Below are 19720 nucleotides of genomic sequence, written 5' to 3'. Positions count from 1 at the left end.
CTGCGTGGGTTTCCTCCCAGAGCTCCGGTTTCCTCCCAACATTCAAAATGTACCGAGGTTTGTAGGGTAATTGGGTGGTATGGGCTCGTGAGCTGAAAGGGCCTGTTAGCGTGCTGAATGTCTAAATTAAATATAAAACACAAAGTGCAACAAAAATGTATTCGTTCCTTTCCGCGACTTACGTTGCGTCTGCTTGCGGATGGAACACTTGCACCTTCCAGTCACTTGTTGCCGTTGTCCAAGCATACACACACACAAAAGCCGGCAAAATTTTAAAAGTCTGAGAGGTTTCGAGCAGTCTGGATTCTCAGGTTGTCCAGATTTCTGGACTTCTGTATTGTGAAATAAATTAATGAAAATGTTTACCCTTTGTTTAAGTTTTTCCCATCAAATCCCATTCAAATGTAAGACACTGTTCTGCATGTGCTCCTTGAGCTGGTGTAAAGCTGTATTACTGGATATAAAGTGTATCTTTTTTTAGTATTAAACATTTTCACAGTTTTATTTCTGCCATTGACTGTTTCCAGAAACAAATGTCCTCATAATTATAAATGCAAATCTGCTGGAAATTTGGCTTATTACAAAGATTTGAAGTCTGATTTACTGCCAGGAATTTCTCTGTAGCTGATGTTCCATGTAGGATTCAAACCTTTCTCTGTGGCTAGTTAAAAATCAAAATAACACAGATGCTGTAAGTTTGAACAAAACTCAAACATGGGAAATAGACAACAGGTCAAACAGTATCTGTGGAGTTAGAAACAGAATTAATGTTTCATGTTGATTAGAGGGTTGTAGCTCCTGGAAAACTGCTGCTAGGTTTGTCCAGAAGGAGTCGTGTTCTTCATCGGAGCAGCTTGTCACTAGATGCTGATTAATGACTGAAATAACAGGCAACAAATCGGAGGATTTGCAATCAATGCCGATGGGACTGGCAAAGTATCTGCCAAGTTAATACGACTGGCAGCAGCAGTCTCGACAAGAGGATTGTTGTCACAATGTTATATGAGCACAGTATCACAGATGGTACGGTATTTGCATAACATTGGAACATTGAAACTTTCTACATCTGCATAATGTGGAATTTATGACACAGGGACAGATGTTTGGTCCATCTAGCCTCTGTCTTTTCTCATACGCACTTGAACCTCTACTGTCAAAATATCCTCGTGACTTCATCCCTCTTTCCCATTTTGAGATTCTTCTTTAAATGTCTCTGTGCTCATTACCTCAATAGATGTGAAGCACGAAAGTCTGCAGACGTTGTGATTGTAGGAAAAACACAGGAATGCTGGAGGAACTCAGCAGGCCTCATAGCATAGGAGGTAAAGATATAGATGCAATATTTTCGGGCCTAAGCCCTTCTTCAAGGTATGTGAGGAGGTGAATCTCTTCAGGGTAGGCATCTCTCAAAGAAATTTCGCAGTGGAGCTTTATTCAGTCAGACCATCACTAGGTAAAGCGAACGGACATGGTCCAATGAGAGCTTCACTGGGTAAAGTTAACAGCCTTGGTTCAGTCAGAGCTCTCATCTGGATGAATGGAGTCTGAATGTGACTTCCTTTCTACCACCATCAACTTGGCCCTCACCCACATATCCTCCATATCCGCCCTGGCCCCCTCCACCCCCTGCACAACAATGACAGGATCCCCATCTGCCACCCCATGTCTCCATTTCTAACATGTCATCCTCTGCCCTTTTTGCCACCAACTATGATCCCACCACCAGATATCTCTTCTCGTCCCCTCTCTGCCTTCCACAGGGACTGCTCCCTCCTTGACTCCCTCATCCAATCCTCCCTTCCCACCTTCCCTTGGCACCTACCCCTGCGACCGCAGGTAGTGTTCCACTTGCGTCAACACCTCCTCCCTCACCACCATTTGGGGCCGCAAACAATCCTTCAAAGTGAAGCAACACTTCACTTGTGAATCTGCAGGTTTAATCTACTGCATCGGGTGCTCCCTTTATCCTCCACATCAGAGCCTGGACGCAGACTGGAGATTGTTTGGATGAGCATCTCGGTTCTGTCCACCGCAGTCTCCCAAAGGCCACCCATTTCAAATCCCCACCCCATTCTGTGGCCGGTCTGAGATGACCCCCAAATTTGAGGACCAACAACCCGTATTGCGTCTGGGCAGCCTCCAACCAGATGACATTATCATCAACCTTGAATTTTGAGAGCCCCCACTCATCTTTCCCTCTGTCTCCTTTCCCCAGCTCTACTTTCACAGAGCCAAAAACTGCCTCCCTCCTCACCATTTTTCACCTTTCCTCTCTCCTGTTTTCCTCTCCATATCCAATTAACACATTTTGTTCTAGCAAGGGTAAAGATACATAACCAATGTTTCAGGCTTGAGACCTTCATGAAGGGTTCAAGCCCAAAACATCGGTTATGTATCATTATCTTTGCTACACTGTTGGACCTGCTGAGTTTCTCCAACATTGTGTTTTTACTTTAACCAGACTTTTGTGTTTTACCTTTTTGTCTGTTGGTCTTCCCTTCTACCTGCATTTTTAATTCAAGTGCCTGCCTGATTTTAATTCATGCCTTGAAGGAAGAGTTGTAGCCTGACACATCTGTTACATGCCTTTACCTCCTATGGACGCTGCCAGACCTGCTGAGTCCTTCTAGCAATTCTGTGTTTTGACTACAATTACAGCATCTGCAAACTTTTGTGTTTCACCCTATGCCTTTTGGTCCCACTCCAAACATGCAGGTTGACAGTTGAGAGGATGTGGTGCTGAAGGGATGTTCTATGGCCTGGTGGGCCAGACATTGAAACCAGCCTCTCTCTGCTCTCCTTCTGCTGTGGCTATTTTGAAGAAGAATGAGGAATTTATTTTGAGTTTCCTGACAGAAAGATATCCTTCAAACTCCATCACCAAAATGGATCATCTCATCATGATTACACCTGGCCATCTTTTGCATTCCATATTATGACTTTCATTGCATTCCTCCCTGTGCAGTTGTGCCCTGAAATTATCGGCCAAGTCAACAGCAGAGAGACCTACTCTCCCAGTAGACCTCCCTTTTTGTAATAGCTCAAATGCAGCTAGCACAGTGGCTCGTTAGGATGCCAGGCATTGCCTGCAGGTTTCATGGCTTGGATTTGCACATCAGCCAAGTTTGTTGAAGTCCATTTAAGAAAAAGAATTAGGCGTATAGCACGGTAACGTGCTCTTTCAGCCTATGAGCCCGTGTAACCCAATTGCACCCAATTGACCTACAACACCTGGTACTTCCTTTTTTTGAAGGGTGGGAGGGAACCTGAGCACCCAGAGAGCGTTACTGACCTTAACGTGAAAACAATAATCTGGAAAGGAGTTGAGTGTTTAAGTAGAAGATTCGAGGATGGGAGAGGATAGGACAAAAGTAACATGGGACTGAAATCTGTGCGGTAGGGAGATGGATTTTACTGTCCACCTGCTCTGCTTACCTACTGGGTGCACTTTCATTCTCACCAGTAGTGTCTGTGATGAGAGGCAGCGTAATATTGTGTGCGCACAGTGGATGCCATGTTGGAAGTGAAGTTTGATGCCAAAGCATCAAATGGGAGGGTCTCGAACCCTGATTTGTTTTTCATCCAGCCCACTTTCAACCATGAAAACAGTCCTCGGGACTAATGTGAGTGCTCCAAAGCATCAATTGTCTCATTGTGTAGCCTGCTTTGAAAATTGCATGATGATATTATTTCTCTAAGCAACTTCTGAATAATTATCACATTGCTTTTTAACGAGAGTTTGTTTTCAAATGATTTACACTTGTCGGTGTTAGAGACAATAAGCTTATGGGTTGAGTATAATTAGGACCTATGAAGTAAGTGATAAAATGTTGCTGTGCAACCATCTGCTGATGTCATTTGTCAGTGAGCATGTGAAGACTACAAGCTGCTAACATTTACAGCCGTCTCTGAAGCCACAGAATGATAAAAAGTTTGCAAGGTTTTATTTCCATTGTGTGCATGCTTATTATATTTGTATGTATGTGAAGGCTTTTAAATAATTTTAGATGCACTTATTGAAATATATTGTGCTGCATCAGGAGCTCTAATGCCCAATTTGTGATGGGCACTTATAAATACTCTCATGGATTCTGACTTCTGAATATGTGATTATTTTAAGCATTGAACTGAGCCTGTACAATTGAATGATATTTTTGACTTGCAATTCTACCGTGGAACTAAATGGTATTTGGAGAGTATGAATAACAGTTTGCATTGCAACGTTCATCTGTCTTGCAGATGAGGTGGTGGAAGGCAAAAATGCTCTTCTGCTAGGGATGAGCACGTGGAACTCGAACGATCTGGTGGAACAGATTGAGACGATAGGAAAGTTGGATGATGACCAAGGTAAGGATTGTTGAGAATCTGGAGATATCAAGTCCTGTCCAGTTCCTGAATTATACCTAATATCAATGTTTAGATTAATTTGTACATGAGTTTTTATTTATTTCATTTGTCGACCATGAATTTGAACAGGAAAATTAAATGGTTTTGATCACCAATTAGAGGGTGCAACATAAATTGAATCTCTGGCATGTTCGGTGCCAAGATTTCAGGTTTGCAAGTCACTTACTTTAGACTGGTGGTTACCAATCACTGGTGACTCACAGCGTGTTTCCACCTCCCAATCCACTGAGGTCAGGGTGGGTCTGAGCACATGTCTCAATGTTGCTGCAGTTGAAAGGCACGAAACTGCTTTGAAGTGGAGGCAGATCTCAGGTGTGTATTATCTCCAACAGACCCAAGGAGACTGGCGAAGGAACCTCAGAAACAGGGGTCTCATTAGAAAGTGGCTTGAGCTTTGATTTTGATTGGGAATTTTTTTTTGTTCAGTGTATGGTTAGTTTTTTTTGTTCTTTAAAAATGTTGAATAAAGTACTTTAAATTAGATAAAGATGTGTTTCCCACAGAGCTGCCTTTAACTTGAAAATATTGCTCAGTCATTGCCACTGTTGGGCCATGGCATGTTAGGCCGGGTGCCAGGCGGGCCTTGGACCGAAAAAGTTTGAGAACCACTGCTTTTCGGCTGGAATCCAATTGACCTTACCTCCTGTGAAATGCAATTCACTAAACCTAAATCAAACTGTACCATGACATGATGAGTTCAAACCAACTGTGAAATGGTTTGGTAACTCGCCATAGAATTGTACACAAAAATTTTGGAGTTTGTCAATTTTGCTTGTGATTTCAATAAGATTTATCATGGAGGGGGAGGGAGCATTAATTTAATGCAAACGTGTTCCAATCAAAAGATGCAATAATTGAAGTGGTGTACAATGGAAAATGTGTCCACACGCAGTGAGTGTGGGTCTCAGGAGAACAGTATCAGACAATGGAAGGCACGGAAGGATGTAATTTGGCCTATTGTGGCAGAGCTGGTCAAAAACTGGCTCTCCAGCCTAATTCCAGCACTAGGTTCATTTATAGAGGGCAGAGGTTGCATTTTAAATAAGTTTTACCAGGAGTATTGAAGGAATGTTATAATGAAAAGAATCAGAATTTATTGTTAAGAACATGGAATTTGTTGTTTTGTAGCAGCGTTACAATGCAAATATTTATTTCAACCACCTGATAAAATCATTAAAAATAGTTAAAGGAAAAGATGAAGTAAAAGGTACTGCTTGTGGTTCATTTCTTTTTTTCACTCAAATCTGATGGCAGAAAGGAAGAAGCTGCCCTTGCGTCATTGGGTGCTCGTCTTCCGGCTTCTGTACCTTTTTCATGATGGTAGCAGCGTGAAGAGGGCATGGGTGGTGGTTGAGGATAAAGCTGGCTTTTGTCAGACACCATCTCTTCTAGATGTCCTTGATGGAGTGAAGACTGGTGCCTGTGATGTGGCAGGCCGAGTTAACAACCCTCTGGAGTATGTTTTCTTGTCCTTTTCACCATTTTTGGCTTTTTTGCATTAGGAAACCTGAGGAGTAGTATCTCCGTACAATGATGCACTCAGCCAGAATGCTCTCCATGGTACACCTGTAGAAACTTTTGAGAGTCTTTGGTGACATGCCAAATCTCCACATGATATGCTTGATATTGTAAACACAAACAGATCACAATATTGGGGAGCAATCAAATGTATCTGATCAGCCACAGAGTAGATTCAAAATTCAATGGCCTCAAATCATAACCTCACTCCATTACCTTGTTGGAAAAAAAAAATGAGAAGCATAAACTTATATTTGGAGAAGCTTTAATTGATTAGAATCTATATTTGAACAAACTTGTTCTGGCTGAAGTCGAGGGAGCCTAATTTACCTTTGGTATTTGATGAGCTCGCTGACAGATATTCTTCTTTACTTCAATCATGACCTTTAGGATGATTGTATAACCTCCCCATCAATGTTATTTGTTCCTTGAACGCTCTAATAAACCCAACTGATCCTAACTTGCAGAGAGCTAACTGAAATTTCTTGAACTGGATAACTCTGAATGCATGGAAATATTTTGTATGTAAATAGACAACGGAAGTTTACTTATAAGGATGGAGAAAATATGATAGAAGCTCTTCAATTCAAACACTGAGCCACCAACATACAAGGCAGCCATTGTATGTCTGTAACAAAGCTGTTTTTGGGCCAGATAGGGTTAGATTTTAATCAGTAATATTGATTGCACCTTGTACAGATGAAAATAAAATTTCCACTGTTAATGATCTATATTCATTCATCTACTCTTCTGTAATTATAATAAGAGACTCGCGATTTTACTTTTTAATGATTGCTTTCTTATGAATATGATGTTATTGCTGTCTACATATAAATTAAAGCAGACAAGATTTATTGATTGATGCATTTGTATTTTTCATATTCTGACAGCTTCAAACAATTTACTATCATTGATAAATTGCCTCCATGTATCTAATCTTGCACAATCATAAACATTCAAACCGATAAAAATGGAAATCAAAAAATAAACCTTGATATTATCTGCTGAAATTGCTCTACGAAATGCTTTCAATTCTGCTGAGCCTGGCATGGCCGTGAGGCTGATTCCTGGAGTAATATTTCTGGGCTTTGCTATGGTTCACTGCGACCCCGACATGACGTGTCACCTGTGGCTGGATCGCAGATAATTTACTGATGGAGTGTACGAAAGTTAGAATTAAATCATGGTACACTGCACAGACACTGGCTTCACAGGGGGAAAAAATACTTATAATACCAGTTACCACATGATTATCTTTGTTCTTTCTTCAAAAATATCTTCTTTCCAGTTATTTACATGATATGTTATTTTTGTTTCTGTTGCCATTGTTTGCATCTTTACAAATGGAAATTGCATTTGGAACCTGTGCGTTTGGCTGGTGCTGATGCAGGTCAGCTCACCCACTTCTTGTCCTTGGCAGCTTTTTAAATGAGCTCTTTTGAATTTCCCATTGTTCAAAATGCTATCACATAATTTGCCAAGGTTTTCTGCAGTAAATGGGATTTGAATCGAATGTTTCAGTTTGGTTGAAAACTGCCCCAGGGCTCCTGCAGTGAGCCTGTCTGGACTGAGATTAAGGCAATTTTTTTGGGCTTGTTTTCATGAAGATTTCTTAAGTCGGGGACTGCAGCTTCCTCTATAATTTCACCAGACATCTACTGAAAGGACATGGTAATTGGCAGAGAGATCTATTATAGCATTGCAATACATCTTGCTCATCTTACTACAATCCCACTATTAGTAGGAGAGTCAACCAGCTGCCTTTTTGTAACTCCTTGTGTGTAATGTGATAATGAATTTTTTGTTTCCGTGTTCTCTGACCAGTGAGTTCAAGATGGAGAGAGATGGCAGTGGATGCTGAAAGTTCAAGACAGAGTTGCCTTTAGCCTTTTTGCGGAGAAAGGTGCCTCATTTATTTGTGACTTTCCTCTTCAGAATAAGCATAAACAAGCCTAGGTTGATAATATGGGGCCCTTTTTTAGTGGCTTCACTCCTCCATGGCAGATGTTCAGTTTTTTTAAATCCTGAATGCTATTGGCAGACTTCTGTGCAACATAGTTCTTGCTGCTGGCTGATGTTATCTGACAAAGGAAATAGGTTGAATGGTGATGGAAGTGACAGGCAATGGTTGTCAAATCTATCCTCAAAGGAATTTCAACCACTGACTCCCAACTCTATGACGACTTCATGGCTAAGCTCTGCTTGAAGCAAGTACTGTTTTTTTTTAATGCACGCCTCTGTCATGTGGGTATGCAACCAAGCACATGGAGAACAACCCGGCTGGCCAGTGCACATCTGTTTCTTTTATTGCATTTAGAAACCTGGTCGTGCTTTCAGGTTCTATGTACCTGCTTTTATTAGACATCTTTCTGGACAGACCATCTATAGGCTGGAAAGGAAACATTTGACAGCAGATTTGCAACCTGTGTGATAAAAGTTATGAACCTTTGTTCTTATTTGTTGCCCTGTTCCTACTCAATTCCCAATAAGATTGCAAGTATTTGAAAATCCCATTAAGTTATTGAGATGGGGTGTTGGTGAGAAGTTCCGTCAATGGCTTGTCCTTCCAGATAATCACACTGTATCAGCTGGAGAGTTTGGCCTGGTTTGGTAAGACAAGGAACAAATCCAGATCTAGCAGACAGGTTTGTCCATTATCTCCAGCTCTTTTCTTCCTGGCTATTGAACTGTTAGTGGAATCCATCCATCTAGATCCAGACATAAACGATTCCAGGAGTAATCAGGAAGAATTTATTTGCTGCTGATGTTCTGACATATCTGACAGAACCAGTTAACTCATTACAAAAATTACAGACTAAATTGGAAGATTTTGGGATTAATATAGGGTTTTAATGTCAAATCGGGCAAAAGCAAAGTTACGGATGGGAATTATGAACAAATTAAGAGAAATTTTCAATTTAAGTGGCTACTCAATTAAATATTTATATTTATATATAGTGCAGAGAACAAAACAAAGGACTCTACATCACCTTTGTTGACCTCACCAAAGCCTTCGACACCGTGAGCAGGAATGGGCTTTGGCAAATACTAGAGTGCATTGGATGCCCCCCAATGTTCCTCAACATGGTTATCCAACTTTCTGAAAACCAACAAGGTCGGGTCAGATACAGCAATGAGCTCTCTCAACCCTTCTCCATTAACAATGACGTGAAGCAAGGCTGCGTTCTCGCACCAACCCTCTTTTCAATCTTCTTCAGCATGATGCTGAACCAAGCCATGAAAGACCTCAACAATGAAGGCGCTGTTTACATCCGGTACCGCACGGATGGCAGTCTCTTCAATCTGAGGCGCCTGCAAGCTCACACCAAGACACAAGAGCAACTTGTCCGTGAACTACTCTTTGCAGACGATGCCACTTGAGTTGCCCATTCAGAGCCAGCTCTTCAGCGCTTGACGTCCTGTTTTGCGGAAACTGCCAAAATGTTTGGCCTGGAAGTCAGCCTGAAGAAAACTGAGGTCCTCCATCAGCCAGCTCCCCACCATGACTACCAGCCCCCCCCACATCTCCATCGGGCACACAAAACTCAAAACGGTCAACCAGTTTACCTATCTCGGCTGCACCATTTCATCAGATGCAAGGATCGACAACGAGATAGACAACAGACTCGCCAAGGCAAATAGCACCTTTGGAAGACTACACAAAAGAGTCTGGAAAAACAACCAACTGAAAAACCTCACAAAGATAAGCGTATACAGAGCCGTTGTCATACCCACACTCCTGTTCGGATCCGAATCATGGGTCCTCTACCGGCATCACTTACGGCTCCTAGATCGCTTCCACCAGCGTTGTCTCCGCTCCATCCTCAACATTCATTGGAGCGACTTCATCCCTAACATCGAAGTACTCGAGATGGCAGAGGCCGACAGTATCGAATCCACGCTGTTGAAGATCCAACTGCGCTGGGTAGGTCACATCTCCAGAATGGAGGACCATCGCCTTCCCAAGATCGTGTTATATGGCGAGCTCTCCACTGGCCATCATGTCAGAGGTGCACCAAAGAAGAGGTACAAGGATTGCCTAAAGAAATCTCTTGGTGCCTGCCACATTGACCACCGCCAGTGGCCGATATCGCCTCAAACTGTGCATCTTGGCGCCTCACAGTTCAGCGGGCAGCAACCTCCTTTGAAGAAGACCGCAGAGCCAACCTCACTGACAAAAGACAAAGGAGGAAAACCCTACACCCAACCCCAACCAACAAATTTTCCCCTGCAACCGTGTCTGCCTGTCCCGCATCGGACTTGTCAGCCACAAACGAGCCTGCAGCTGACGCGGACATTTACACCCTCCATAAATCTTCGTCCACGAAGCCAAGCCAAAGATTAAGATAGATAACAACCTGCAGAATTTATACAAGTTGAATTATCTTCCCTTGCTTTGGAAAATGGAAGATGGTCTTAATAAATGGGTGACCCAATGACTTTCGTTGTAAGGGTCAGCTGTATTAAAATGAATGTGCTGCCCAGAGTACAATTTTTTTCAAAGTTTGCCCATTCCTACACCTCAGGGATTATTTCAAAACCTTAATAAATACACAGGAAGTTTCTGTGGAAAAGTAAGCCTACCAGAGTCTCTATTGATAATTAACTTGGAATTATGAATTGGAATTTTGATTCTGATTCTAATATATCTTCACCTCCTATGAATTTTGTGAAACTGGCTGAGTTCCTCCTACATTTCAGTGCGTAATTATTCCAGCTCTTGGCAGCTCACTGGCACCCCATGATGTCCAGCTAAGCATTAGCCAGGTATCAAAGCCCAAAGCTGCTTAAAATATTTTCTTTCATCAACTATTTGAAGATCTGTCAGATATTTTATTTATAACACTGATGGTTTGTAATCTTGGCATGTGGTTTTTTCAGAAAAACATTTAGTTTGATGAACTATAAAAAAGAATAAAAACTGAAAAATGCTGAAGATCTGATTGAAATACTAATTTCAAAAATGATCCAAGAGAGATAACTGCGATTGCTTTAGCATAGATTGATTTTTCACCCTATCAGTCTTTTGTGCATTTTCTAATTATAAACCAATTAATACTTTCTGGATTGTATTGCTAATCTTTTAACATTTTCGAAGCAATGACAGTCTTTAAATGAAAATGTGATGCTATTATGTAGTTACATACACACCATCAGTGAAATTATAATACATTGTGTGCATAATACTTGAGGTATTTTGGGCTGCCCATCCTAACTAATTAATTCCTTTAAATATATGAAAGATCTTTCCAATGCCAATTAAATGAAGCAAGCATGATTGGTCATGAGTTGGGGTGATTTAAATTTTTTCTTCTTTGCTCCAATTCTTTCAGTAAGATGGATTTGACAATGCAAATATTGGAACAAAATCCAATTTCTGAAATAACCTATCCTTGAGTCAGAGATTACCATAATATTTCTGAATGAGTGTTCAGCAAGATTGGGTTATTCAGGGGAGCTTAAGAGATTCACCTGCTACTGCAAGCAAGAACTCAATCCATTTTGCCCCAGGTGATGCCCCAAACACAAGCAGCAAGAAACTAATAATCCAAAGATGGTGTGTTTTTAATCCTGCAGAATTCCATTTGAAATGTGGATATTACCAATCATTGTTCAAATCTTTGGGTGGAGGGAGATTCTGGGAAATTGGGCCTCATGGCAATAATTTATCAGATACCAAATTCCGTATACAGTATATTTGTTTAATAGTTGATCCTGTGTAAAAGTCGAACTTGCTGCTTTTTTTTGGGTCCCAAAATCGCATATTTCCGATACATCCCATGTAAAAGTCAACGCCCCCCCCCCCCCTTATTTTTAGCAACCACCCATTGGAACTCCCAACACCCTGACTGCGGATTCTCACCTCAGCCAACACCCCGGCCGCTTGCCCACTGGAGCTCCCGACACCCCAACGGCAGATCCTTGCCTTGGCTGCCTGCCCACTGGAGCTCCCGATGCCCCGAATGTGGTCTTACCACCCAGTCCCACCTATCCAAGCTCCCAACTCCTTGAACAACACAGTTACTCACTGCGGGCAAAAGTAGTATCTGTGTAAAAGTCAACCTATCTGTGTAAAAGTTGACCCAAAAAATTGGTCCACAAAACTCAACTATTAAATGAGTATATGACAGAATAGAGCAAAATTCTCATTTAATCAGACTATTTTTTTCAGGCATTTCTGGCAGCCACTAAGAACTGGTTTTATTTACAAACAGGAACATGAGTTAAACCCACTCATTGTATTAAATCCAAGAAGCCACTAAAATGTATTGAAAATGATGTTAAACCTGCCCTTTTGAGGACGTGAGAGGAAAGAGGTGCTCCTCTGTATTCCTTCAATCATATTTCATCTCCTGGCAATATGTTGTGGGGCCATGTTAGCTGAAGGTTGGGTGTCTTTTTATGTCTGTGACCAATCAAAATGCAGAATTTTGTTTCGGAAAATGATTAGTTTTGATGGTATTGTATAATTTTAACTTGTGGAGTGAAGCTGTGAACATTTCTAAATAGGTTAATTTAATGAAGACATTGGGCAATTGAATTTTGAGGTTAAAAATGGTAATCACTTTTTTAAAAAATTTGTGACAAACAAATGGTAGAAATTCGGTACCGAAGAGGCCTCAAAAACAATTGTCCAATGGCATTGCCCTCCATCATTATGAAATGATTTGGATGATTGGTGGTGGAATTTATCAAAGCGCACCTCTGATCCATTTCAGTTTGTCAACAGATGGACCATTCCACAGATGATGCTATAGCCTTGGTCCTCCACTCCGTCCTAGCTGACCTGAAAAATGACGCCTCATCTGCCAGGCTGCTGTTTGTCGACTTCAGCTCGGCGTTTTCTGTGATCATTCCCTAGAGGCTATTTAAGAAGCTGTCCTTGCTTGGACTCAACACACCCTCTCTATAGCTGGATTCTGGACTTCCTCATGGAAAGACCATAGTCTGCTGGATCGGTAGCAGAGCTTCGACCACCGTCATGCTGAACACTGGCATGCCTCAGGGCTGTGGAAGCAGCCAGCTCCAGTTCATGCTACTGACTCATGACTGCATTGCCAGATCCACCTGCAGTAGAGTCAAGTTTGCAGATGACACAACAGTAGTTGGCCTCATCAGCAGATACAAGTCGCGCTTCAGAGAGGAGGTGGAAAATCCTGTGATGAGAGAATAACAATCTGAGTCTCACCATGGATAAAACAAAAAAGAGAATCATGGACTTCACGAGGTCCTCCATTACAGATTAATAGTGGAGAGGGAACTCCTTGGAGTTCACTTAACTCGTGACCTATCGTGGACACAACATCTCCTCACTTGTCAGGAAGGCACAATAGTGACTGCACTCCCTGAGAAGATTGAGGCAGGCAAGGCTACCGGCCACCATCATGTCAACCTTCTACAGGAACTCTATGGAGAGCATCCTCTCGACTTCATCACAGTGTGGTACGGTTGCTGTAGAGAATAGCGTCAGTGTTCAGTCCATAGGATGACAAGATTAGCGGAGAAGATTATTGGAGTCTCCCTCCCCTTCTCCCCCACCCCCCCTCTCAAAAGGGCTCGCAAAATCATTGAGGATCCTCACCACCCCACACACAGCATCTTTCAGCTATTCCTGTAGGAAAGAGATACAGGAGTATCAGAGCAAGAACCACCAGGCTGAGAAACAGCTTCTTCCCATGGACAGTGAGAGTGATCATACAAACTCTTTGAGACTTAACTATTTATTCAATAATATTTATTTATTTTTATGTACGCACGCACATGTACACACGCACTGCATATGTATCATTTGTCCACATGTGTTTACATGTTTTTGCACCAAAGACCAATGTCAGGTTGTACTTGTACAATTTGATGAGAATAACCTTGAACTTGAAATGAAACACATTTTGGTTTGCTTGTGATTTCAAGAAGTAACATCACTATCCAGAAGCACCTGTGACTCGGTCAAACTCACTTGTTGAGTCATTTATCATCTAAAGTTCAAAATATTGGTTTTCTTTGTTATTTATGGTGAATTGATAACCATATTCCTTATACAATAAAACCCCTGATATCCGGCGTCTGTGGGGGATTGGTAAATGCCCAATAAGTGTATTTTCTGGTTGCTTGAAATTTACTCTTTCAATGCCTAACTAACCCACCTGCATGAAGAAAGACCGTTTCAAGGACAAAAAACACTATACTGTACTTACACTGAATAAATATATGAACCTTAAAAGCATTTTACTTTATTTTCAGTCACATTTTTTGAAAACATTGCTGTATCTGCAGGTTCATCCCCCTCCACGGAGCCGCCCGAAAGACGAACAATAACATTGTAGATAATTACCCCCCTCCACCGCCCCCCCCCACATTGTTTACAGATAAGCCTTGGACTGAAGTGACTCTTCCCAAGCAGGGATAAGGAGACACTTGAAGAGATTCACTCCAGCGATGAACAGCATCAGCGTGCTCTTCATCTTGGGTAACACCATTTTATTCAAACAGCTGCTACAGGCAAAGCCCAACAAAGGCACTCCGTGGCTGAATTTTTGCTCTCATCTTCTCCAAAGGTTTGTGTTACTTTAGAAAACAATTACTGATACATATTTTAACCAATTATTTTATTTAAAAAAATTTATTTTCCTCTATTTTTTTGCCATTTACTTGAGGCTGTCGGTTGCTTGAATTCTGGACACCAGGGGTTTTACTTTAATCACCTTGAACCTTTCTTGTTTAATCTTGCCCACTCACAACCTGTCATTAGTTGTGAATTTTTACTGTTTGAGAGGAAGGAGTTTAACAAATTGAAAAAGAATTGTTTAAGTATAATCATCAATCTTGTCCTGAGTAAAAAGTTTAACAGTTTAAATCTTTCATTGAGCATATAATCTGGAATGGCACTTCAATGTAATACTTAATGGCTTTTGGATGAAATACTAAACTCAGACCTGCTCAAGGGAAGCAAAAGTACTTAAAAGTTCTTTTCCAGAGTGGAGGAGCAGAATTCAACCTTGCGCCTACCCAATCACTGGGCAACACAATAGAAGTTAGCGCGACGCTGTTACCATGCCAGTGACACAGATTTGAATCCGGCTCTATCTGTAAGGAGTTTGTACGTTCTCCCTGTGCCTGCGTGGGTTTCCTCAAACCTTCGAAATGTGCAGAAGTTGCAGGTCAATTGGGCTTTTTACTGTGCTGTGTCTAAAGTTCAGTGGGAGTGTTTTTGAAAAAACAATCTCTAATGTATTGTCTGTAGTTTAGTTTCGGGTAAGAGTGATCCTATGTGTATTTCCCCCAGACATCTGGATTTGACAAGAAGATGAATCTGGTTAACTAATTAATTTATGGATGATATTAAAGAATTGGTTTGAAGTGAATGAATAGCGTACATCAGTGCTGAATTTGAATGCAATTAACCAGGAAATTGCTTTCTGTGCTGTCTGGGTTGAAAAGTAGACAAACTATTATTTGGCACTCAAAATCAATTGTGACATTTATACTGTGAAAATGACATATTGGAAATCTGGGCCCGCCCTCCTATGCTTTTCTTACCATTAGATTAATAACAGGAACATTCTGTGCTGGCTGCAGAAAATTGGATAATTATCCAAGAAGATTGATCACTAAATGTACTTTCTTGTCGATGTATTTGTCTATTTTTAACCACTCAGTTTGTTTCCTTCCTCCCCTCCTCCCCCACCCCCCCAAACCAATACTGACTCCAGTTTTAAAGCTGCAATCACGTTACAGCAGATTGGAAGTCAAATGGTTTGGATTCAGTCACCAAGGCATAAAAATCATTGCAAGAATGCAGGAATAATGGCATGATTTTGCCAATAATATGGTCAAGTTGTACAGACATTGGTCAGGCTAAATATGGAGTATTGGAACTTGAGGAATTAAGTGAAGGTTAAACAGGTTAGGACTTTATTCCCTGGAGCATAAAATCATACAAAATTATGGTGGCTGGAGATGGAGTAAAAGCAAATATGTTTTTCCCACTGAGGTTAGTTGAGGTAAAAGCCGAAAGACACAGGTTAAGGGTGAAAGGGGAAAAGTTTAGAGGGAACATTAGGGGGAATTTCTTCATGCACAGAGTGGTGGGCCTGCTGAAGTGGTGAATGCAGGCTCAATTTTAACATTGAGGAAATATTTGGAGGAACATGGATGGGGAGGGGTATGGAGGGATATAGACTGGGTGCAGGTCAGTGGGACTAGGGAGAATAATAATTTGGCATAGACTAGAAGAACCGAAGGGCTTGTAAAAGTTCAAACCTTGTGTTTTTCCTTCTTAGTAATTATGTGCCTAACCCTTTAAGGATAACTGTTGTTTGTAGTGATTCCATAGTTATGATGACATCAAATTTACCAATAGAACCAGAAGCAATCTGGGTACCACTGAAATTAATTTTCCTTGCCAAGATTAATACATCTTCTTATTGGATGACATTTGGAGTCCAATTATTTATTTTAAAGTATAACTGCCATACTTGAGGAGGTACAAGTATTAGTAGCTCTATTACTACTGATTTGGATGAATGATTCTGATCTGTTTCCTGTGTTGTTGAGGTCAGAACATTGTCCAAGGCACTGGAAGTCTCATTGAGCCACAAATAGTACTTAGCATGTTGGACACTGAATCATTAAAAAAAATGCAGGCAGGATCTCCGTTGAGTATCTTGTCCAAAAACCAACCCCATTGTCCTATTTGTTGAATGAGCAAACTTGGAGTTACCTGACCATCTTCCATGTTGAGTAAATATATAGCCTTGGTTGAAACATTCTTTCCTCTTAGATTAGGATATTAATACAAGAGGACATGGCGTTAGGGTGAAAGGGGAAAAGTTTAGGGAGAACATTAGGGGGAATGTTTTCACTCAGAGAGTGGTGGGAGTGTGGTACGAGCTGCCATCTGACGTGGTAAATATGTGCTCACTCTTAAGTTTTAAGAATAAATTGGATACGTGCATGGATGGGAGAGGTCTGGAGGGTTATGGAATGGGTGCAGGTCAGAGGGACTAGCGGAATGATGTTTCGGCACAGTCTCGAAAGGCTGAATGGCCTGTTTTCTGTGCTGTATTTTTCTATGCTTCTATATGTCGTAATATCCGTGCAGACTTGGAGTTTGTATCGCATTCTTCAAGAACCTTTGTATCTATCTTAATTTATCTTGGTTCATCTTAATCCTATCTTATTATCATTTTATATCATTTATATCTTTAAATATAGCTGAATGCTTTGTTTATCCAGCATTGTGAAAATCTGAGGTTATACAAAATGTTTATTCCTTTTATCAACAAATGAAAGCTGCAAATACAAAGTTTGATTTATTGGAAAAAGATAGTAATTTGGAATATTGTCGCTTACGTTTCTGTGAAGATGACATGTTTTGAAATTGGGAAATACTAGAACTTGGGAAGTGTCATCTATAGGGCCTGTTTCTTTCTTGCAATGTTCTGTGGTTCTACAATGCAGAAAACTAAACTTCTGTTTGATATAATTTTGCTATTCACTTTCATTTTGGAGGCTGAAGGGAGTCTTAAAGGCTTCTTAAATTATAAGGGGCATTGATGAGGCCTTTTTCCCAGAATAGAAGAACCTAAAACTAGAGGGCTTTGACGTAAAGTGAGAGGGGAAATATTTAAAAGGGGTACCTCCTTTATGTGTAGAGTAGTGTGTAGGTGGAACAGGTTCCAGAAGAAGTGATAATATTAAAAAGACATTGAAGTAGGTGGACAGATAGAAAAGGTTCAGCTGGACACAGGCAAATGGGAATAATGTGGTTGGTGTCGACAAGATGGGCCAAGGGGCCTGTTTTTGAGTTGTGAAACTCTGAACTCTGTTCTCGTTCATCAAGATTGTTGTGTTAATGTGCTGCTATGTGATGCAATATTCTCACCCCTCAGCAAATCTCAATTCAACTGATGATAAAAATACAATGTTCTGTTCCAACTGAATGTCCTGCCTGGATGTGGGAGAGTTTCAGGGCAGAATGGGGCTGGTGGCCTGTGAACAGCAATGGCCTGGTCATTTGAGCTACTGCTTCCCAGTTTCAGATATCTAGTTCAATCCCGACTTCTGTCGCTGCCTCTGAGGGGTTTGCATGTTCCTCCCTGTGACCCCACAGATTTAAATGAAAAGGTGTCTCTGATGGTGCAAACTCAACTGTGAAACTTTGTTGTTCACCTCGTGACGGTGAAATTGTGCTAGATGTGCAGCTGTGACTGGGCACCTTCCCAGGATGACGAGAAGCATCCCGAAAATGGAAATTTTTGTGTTCCATGTGGGGTAAAAAATATCTGCCCCTTCCATTACAATGTAAAAGCAGTGTGCGTGTTTTATTAGACATACAGCACAGTAACAGGCCCTTTCAGCCCACGGGCCTGAGCTGCCCAAATGCACCCAGGAGGAAACTGGAGCAACCAGAGGAATCCCACGCAGACACGGGGAGAACGTAAAACTCCTTACAGGCAGTTCCGGATTTGAACCCAGCTTGCTTGTGCTGTAACATAGTTGTGCTGCCCTCTACACAAACTGTGCCACCTTCTACGCTAACCATACCATCCTTCTGCAGTTGTATTTCACAGCCAGTGGACTTCTATTTTCCTTCTGTCTACTCGTGCAGCATCTATGTAGCGCCAGTGCAATACTCTGATTTTAATAAAATGCCGAAGTATCAAAATTAAAATGACCCAACACCAGAAACGGGTATGTTTAGTTCAATTGGATTCTTCAATCCTGCACTGTCTGTAAGGAGTTTGTGCATTCTCCCCGTATCCGCGTGGACTTTCCCCGGGTCTCCATTTCTTCTCACCATTTGAAACATACCAGGGGTTCTAAGTTCATTGGGTGGCACGGACTTGTGGGCCGAAATGGCCTGTTACCAGTTTAATGTTCTGAATTTAAAAAATTACAAACTCATCAAAAGGAAAGTGCCATCGTTCAAAAAAGAAATGCCAGATTCTTAACCAGCATAAAAAAAACCACAACATTTTCCAACTAGGTATTCAAAATTCTTTGCTGAGTAAAAAAATTGTTTAAACGTTAAGTTCTATTGTGCTATCATCAGTGATGTAGAGCGAATATTGTGATGTGAGACTGGATCACAAAAGATGAGTCATAATGAATGCCATTATTGCATGATATTATTTCCACTGTAGATGAGGCATTTGAGGAAAGTGAGAAATAGAAGTTAGGATAATCATTGGTTGGTTGAAGCTCAACACGATGGAAAATTATCAGCAAAATGACGCAGTTGAGCTTGCAGCATCAGAGAGACCAATTATAGGCTTTTTTGATACCAAGCAAATGAGGAAAGCAAAAAAATCATCTGATGGGAATCTGTATCAGTGGTTTCATGTTTCAAAAATGCCAACAGTAAAGCAGAAATACGTGATAATTAATTACACTGCAGAATCAGAAGATGATGAAGAGATTGATGGAAAGAGAGGAACTCAAAGGCAGCTGTTGAACACAGACATCTATGGGTACAATTCTGCTGAGCTGGATCAGAAACACAAGTCCATTGAGGTATGGCATCACAACTCTGGCACGGAAACTGACCATGTAGAAGTAGTCGAACGCTTTCCTCACACATCAAACTGCCAAATATTGGTGGGCCCTAAGCTGAGGGAATATGAAGGGAGAAGGGGCTCACCTGTCTTTAAATCAGATGGAATCAAATCGTGCAGATCAAAAGCGGCTCCTGGGTTAGCAGATCAAACTATAACACGTTCTGAAAATGCAAGTGAATTAGACGATGGAAATGGGAGCTACCCATATACAAATCAAAATGAATTGAACAAATGTT

General features: G+C 41.1%; 1 protein-coding gene across 8 annotated transcripts in view; it reads left to right on the top strand.

Moving 5' to 3' along the window:
- Positions 1-19720, top strand: part of pitpnm3 (PITPNM family member 3) — a 432302-nt gene that overhangs the window by 181482 nt on the left and 231100 nt on the right. For all 8 annotated transcript variants that reach the window (XM_069910690.1, XM_069910695.1, XM_069910688.1 and 5 more), the window contains one exon: positions 4240-4347. In XM_069910690.1, coding sequence (XP_069766791.1) covers positions 4240-4347 — 108 coding nt within the window. The remainder of the gene's footprint in view (positions 1-4239; positions 4348-19720) is intronic.

Source organism: Narcine bancroftii, chromosome 14 (genome assembly GCF_036971445.1).
Source record: "Narcine bancroftii isolate sNarBan1 chromosome 14, sNarBan1.hap1, whole genome shotgun sequence".
NCBI lineage: Eukaryota > Metazoa > Chordata > Chondrichthyes > Torpediniformes > Narcinidae > Narcine > Narcine bancroftii.
The sequence above is the reverse complement of the archived record's forward strand: the minus strand, read 5'-3'. Positions and strand labels throughout refer to the sequence as shown.